The 6,000-nt window shown below is 44.4% G+C and overlaps 1 protein-coding gene across 6 annotated transcripts in view; it reads left to right on the top strand.

Moving 5' to 3' along the window:
* Positions 1-593: 593 nt before the first annotated feature.
* SETDB1 (SET domain bifurcated histone lysine methyltransferase 1) overlaps positions 594-6,000 on the top strand; it is a 38,335-nt gene continuing 32,928 nt past the window's right edge. For 2 of the 6 annotated variants that reach the window (XM_055101485.2, XM_034934957.3), the window contains exons 1-3: positions 600-705; positions 2,059-2,329; positions 4,308-4,459. In XM_055101485.2, the coding sequence (XP_054957460.1) occupies positions 2,070-2,329; positions 4,308-4,459 (412 nt within the window). In that variant the 5' untranslated portion in view covers positions 600-705; positions 2,059-2,069. Of the gene's footprint in view, positions 706-1,007; positions 1,166-2,058; positions 2,330-4,307; positions 4,460-6,000 lie in introns of those variants that run through there. The other 4 variants (XM_057300248.2, XM_008970455.4, XM_008970454.4 and 1 more) reach the window with 4 other exon arrangements.

Below are 6,000 nucleotides of genomic sequence, written 5' to 3'. Positions count from 1 at the left end.
TTCTCCTGCCTCAGCCTCCCGAGTAGCTGGGACTACAGGCGCCCGCCACCACGCCCGGCTAACATTTTTAGTACAGACGGGGTTTCACCGTGTTAGCCAGGATGATCTCCATCTCCTGACCTCGTGATCCGCCCGCCTCTGACTCCCAAAGTGCTGGGATTACAGGCGTGAGCTACCGCGCCCGGCCAAAAATACAAGTTTTACCTTTTTTATTGGCTTCAGGTAATGTCCATATGTTAAATGAAAACAACAAAAATCCAAATACAGAAACTCGTACATACAAGACTGGAAAATGAAGCTGTATTACCTGAAAGGAGCGGAGTGGTGATGGGGCAAGAGAGAATATTATCACGTTTTTCTTATTACATCTTGATAGCCTTTACAATTTGTATCACTTATGTAACAAAACAAACTCAAGTAAAACTGGGAGAATAAAGCTCTGAACCTATGAGTGTTTCCCTAAGTCTTTACACAATGAATATAGTAATGGCGCCACTAGTCGAGGGTGGTAGGAGCGGCGGAGACTCGGTAATATACTGGCCACGCCTACTCTGCCCTGCCAGTCTCTTCTCACGTGTGCCCCTGGAAGGCTCTGCCTTAACGCATGCGTAGTTCCCTTAGTTTTCGTCGCCTCTGAGGGGCGCCCCGCGGCTTTGGATTTGACCCCGTCAGGCTACCGTCGCGGTGACCGGAACGGCACTAAAGGTTTGCTTCCGGGCGTTTCTTTTGCTTCCCCTTCCCTCTTTCACGCTTCCTCCCCTCCCCCTCCTCCCTTATCCCTTCGCTTTCGCTCTTTTCCGTCGAGGCCGACCCCAGAGTTGTGAGTCTGGGGTCTGGTTGGTGAAAAAGAGCCCTTGAAGCTGGAAGACGGGAGGTGCGGGGAATACTGTTGAGTTATTTGGTGACCAAAGGCTTATCTGGGACGTTTTGTTTGTGGGAGGGGGTCGGGCGAGGGTGGGAAGGAAGTCTTCCCCAGAGGCGAACGGGGGCGGGGCTGAACTGGGTTTGCGAATGGGTAGGACGCACCCCTAGAATGGGTAGCACGGGGGTGGGCTGGTGTGTGGGCAAAGGAAAATGGAGGCGCTGAAAATCAGATTTTCTTTAACCGTTTGACTAAAAAAGCAGTTCACACGAATGTGTGAAGTATTTGGATTGTGGATATTAGGTACCCACGTTTTATTCCCAGGTTGCTTTACTTCTCTGTACTTTGGGGGAAACCTTTTTGCTGCAAGCTTTCGTGTGTTTGAATACCATAGACTTTTTAAAAACTAAAATTCCACATGGAAGCAAAGTAATATAAGGGGAACAAGTAATGAAAGAGAAAACACTGAGTTAGTGAGTTACAAATCAACTCCATCCCCAGGTGGGGTTTTGTTTAAATTAGGCATAGCATACAAAGAGTTATCACATTGTTAAGGAACACATATAGACCACAAAAATATCTTCTAGATTGGTTCTCTTCAGTATCCCAAAAGATTATTTTTAAAGTTTGATTTGTTTTGAGACAGGGTCTCACTTTGTCACCCAAGCTGGAATGCATGGCGCGAACATAGCTCACTACAGCAGCTACTCCTGGGCTCAAGCGATCCTCCCACTGCAGCCTCCTGAGTAGCTGGAACTAAAGGCATGCACCACCACACCTGGCTAATTTTTGTATTTTTTTGTAAAGACGAGTCTTGCCATGTTGCCCAGGCTGGTCTTGAACTCCTGCCCTCAAGCGACCCTCCTGCCTCGGCCTCTGAAAGTGCTGAGATTACAGGTGTAAGCCACTGTGCCAGCCCAAAACATTATTTTCAGTAGCTCTCTACTGCTTAATGAATGTTCTCCATGCCGTCTCAAACTTTTAAATCTTTTTCAGGAGTGTTAGCGTACAGCAGAAGATAAGAACTCTTAAAAATCTCAGCATCAGATTCTGGAGAATAGGGAGGGAGAACATGGAATATTTGAATAGAATAACAGGCAGCAGAGTAGGATTAGTTTTATTAGGGAACTGAAATTCTCTATTGATTGATTGTAGTTATAAGGACTCCAATTTAATTTGTTTTCTGTTCCATGCAGAGGACAAAAGCATGTCTTCCCTTCCTGGGTGCATTGGTTTGGATGCAGCAACAGCTACAGTGGAGTCTGAAGAGATTGCAGAGCTGCAACAGGCAGTGGTTGAGGAACTGGGTATCTCTATGGAGGAACTTCGGCATTTCATCGATGAGGAACTGGAGAAGATGGATTGTGTACAGCAACGCAAGAAGCAGCTAGCAGAGTTAGAGACGTGGGTAATACAGAAAGAATATGAGGTGGCTCACGTTGACCAACTCTTTGATGATGCATCCAGGTGAGAACTCCATGGAAAATAGAAGGAAATCTCTCCATTGGGAGATGTTTTTAGAGAATAATTGTTCATGACATTGAACCAAGCATTTTATTTTATGTTTTGAGACGGAGTCTCGCTCTGTCACCCAAGCTAGATAGAGTGCAGTGGAGTGATCCTGGCTCACTGCAACCTCCACCTCTCGGGTTCAAGTGATTCTCCCACCTCCGCCTCCCGAGTAGCTGGGATTATAGGCATCCGCCACCACACCCAGCTAATTTTTTATATTTTTAGTAGAGACAGGGTTTCACCATGTTGGCCAGGCTGTGTACCAAGAATTTTATACTTTATGAAGTACAGATGTTTAGAACCTTACTCTTCCTCAAAGTTTATGGTCAAAAATCTGACCTTACAATCAGCCGTAAATATAATTTTCATCTGTCAGCAGCTAATACATGATCAGCAGTAAGGGAGTCCAAGTCTTAAGTCCTTTCCCCTTCTTCCTCCTGTGCTCTATCTTAGAACAATTGCTTCATTTCCCTAGTAAGATCATCCAGGGAGTGAGGATTGTAAAGAATTTCTGTCTTACGTAACTCTGAAGCATTAGTAAGTTCCCATACCCCCAAAAGATTTGTTTCTGGTGCTCTAGTTGTCACTTAGAATACATTGTTTTTAAATTTATTATACTTTTAAGTTCTAGGGTATATGTGCACAACATGCAGGTTTATTACATATGTATACATGTGCCATGTTGGTGTCACTTACATTAGGTATATCTCCTAATACTATCCCTCCCCCTTCCCCCCACCCCACGACAGGCCCCAGTATGTGACGTTCCCCATCCTGTGTCCAGGTGTTCTCATTGTTCAATTCCCACCTATGAATGAGAACATGCGGTGTTTGGTTTTCTGTCCTTGCGATAGTTTGCTCAGAATGATGGTTTCCAGCTTCATCCATGTCCCTACAGAGGACATGAACTCATCCTTTTTTATGGCTGCATAGTATTCCATGGTGTATATGTGCCACATTTTCTTAATCCAGTCTATCATTGATGGACATTTGGGTTGGTTCCAAGTCTTTGCTATTGTGGATAGTGCCGCAATAAACATACGTGTGCATGTGTCTTTATAGCAGCATGATTTATAATCCTTTGGGTATATACCCAGTAATGGGATTGCTGGGTGAAATGGTATTTCTAGTTCTAGATCCTTGAGGAATCGCCACACTGTCTTCCACAATGGTTGAACAAGTTTACAGTCCCACCAACAGTGTAAAAGTGTTCCTATTTCTCTACATCCTCTCCAGCACCTGTTGTTTCCTGACTTTTTAATGATCGCCATTCTAACTGGTGTGAGATGGTATCTCATTGTGGTTTTGATTTGCATTTCTCTGATGGCCACTGATAATGAGCATTTTTTCATGTTTTTTTTTTTTTTTTTTAAGACAGAGACTTGCTCTGTCTCACCCAGGCTGGAGTACAGTGACGTGATCTCGGCTCACCGCAGCCTCCGCCTCCTGAGTTCAAGCAGCTCTCCTGTCTCAGCCTCCGGAGTAGCTGCGTGTGCCACCACACCCGGCTAATTTTTGTATTTTTAGTAGAGATGGGGTTTTACCATGTCGGCCAGGCTGGGGAGGTCAAATTCCTGACCTCAAGTGATCTACCTGCCTCAGCCTCCCAAATTGCTGGGATTGCAGGTGTGAGCCACCACTGCCAGCCAGGATACATTTTCAGATAACAGCAAGGTAAATAATGAGGTAAGGGTGAAAGTACTGTACTTTGGGCTTACTTTGGATTTTTGAGGAACTAGTCTGGAAACTAAACCACTATTTAAAACATTTTTCTATAGAAAAAGCATTCTAAATTCTAAACAGAGACACTTTGGAATGTGGCCCATTTAAATTGAAGACTGTCTATCCTTAAATATATATACATCGTAATGGATTCTATATCTCTTAATTCCTCTACTGGCTTTGACCTTTTCTGCATGTGTTCCAATATTAGGGCAGTGACTAATTGTGAGTCTTTGGTGAAGGACTTCTACTCCAAGCTGGGACTACAATACCGGGACAGTAGCTCTGAGGACGAATCTTCCCGGCCTACAGAAATAATTGAGATTCCTGATGAAGATGATGATGTCCTCAGTATTGATTCAGGTAAGGGATGAGCTTTGGATAGGAGAGTCTCAGGACTGAAGTTGAAACACTGGAAGATGAGCAAATAGAAGATAATAGAAGAGAGGAGAAACCATTGTCACTAACTCCATATTTCAAACTGCCTGAGTTGGCTATTAAAGAAAAAAATGCAACATTGTTAGTATCATAGATGTTCCCTATGTGCTACACCCTGATTGTATTACTTTGCTTTCCTCATTCTGTGTAACCCCTATTTTGGGGTATTCCATCAAATAGTGGAATTGCCAGGACTTATAGTAAGTGTATGTTCTGTTATTAGAATATAAAAAATACAGTTGGTTTTTGTGTATTGATCTTGTAGCCCGCAACCTCATTAAACTCACATAGTTCTAGAAGCTTTTTGTTGATTCCTTAGGATATTCTTTTTTTTTTTTTTTTTTTTTGAGATGGAGTCTCGCTCTGTTGCCCAGGCTGGAGTGCAGTGGCACAATCTCAGCTCACTGCAACCTCCGCCTCCTGGGTTCAAGCAATTCTCTGCTTCGACCTCCCAACTAGCTGGGATTACAGGCAAACCCCCTGCCCCACCACCACACCCAGCTATTTTTTGTATTTTTAGTAGAGACAGGGTTTCATCATCTTGGCCAGGCTGGTCTTGAACTCCTGACCTTGTGATCCACCTGCCTTGGCCTCCCAAAGTGCTGGGATTACAGGCATGAGCCGCTGCACCCAGCCAATTCCTTAGGTTTTTCTAAAACTAATTTATGCAAGTAAAGTCTGTTTTAGTTCTTCTTTTCTACCCTGGATATCTTTTCTTTTTCTTTTCTTATTGTACTCACTAAAACCTTCAGTACAGTGTTGAATAAGTTTTAAGAGCAGGCCAGGTACAGTGGCTCATACCTGTAATCCCAGCACTTTGGGAGGTTGAGGTGGGAGGATCCCCTGATCCCAGGAATTTGAGACCAGCCTGGCCAACATAGCAAGACCTCATCTCTACTAAAAATAAAAAAATTAGCCAGGCATGGTGGTGCACCCCAGTAATCCCAGCTACTTGGGAGGCTGAGGTGGAAGGATCTCTTAAGCATAGGAAGTTGAGGCTGCAGTGAGCTGTGATTGTGCCACTGCACTCCAGCCTGGGTGACAAAGCAAGACTCTTGTCTTCAAAAAAAAAAAAAAAGGTTTCAAGAACAGGATATCCTGGCCAGGCGTGGTGGCTCACGCCTGTAATCCCAGCACTTTGGGAGGCTGAGGAGGGCGGATCATGAGGTCAGGAGATCCAGACCATCCTGGCTAACACGGTGAAACCCCATCTCTACTAAAAATACAAAAAATTAGCTGGGCGTGGCGGCGGGCGCATGTAGTCCCAGCTACTTGGGAGGCTGAGGCAGGAGAATGGCGTGAACCCAGGAGGTGGAGCTTGCAGTGAACAGAAACCACACTACTGCACTCCAGCCTGGGCGACAGAGTGAGACTCCATCTCACCAAAAAAAAAAAAAAAAAAAAAACAGACATCCTTTTCTTCTTCCTGATGTTGATATGAAAGCATTTGGTATTTAACCATTAAT

The sequence above is a fragment of the Pan paniscus genome, chromosome 1 (assembly GCF_029289425.2).
Source record: "Pan paniscus chromosome 1, NHGRI_mPanPan1-v2.0_pri, whole genome shotgun sequence".
Classification (NCBI taxonomy): domain Eukaryota; kingdom Metazoa; phylum Chordata; class Mammalia; order Primates; family Hominidae; genus Pan; species Pan paniscus.
Note: the sequence above shows the minus strand (reverse complement) of the source record. Positions and strands in the feature narration are given on the sequence as shown.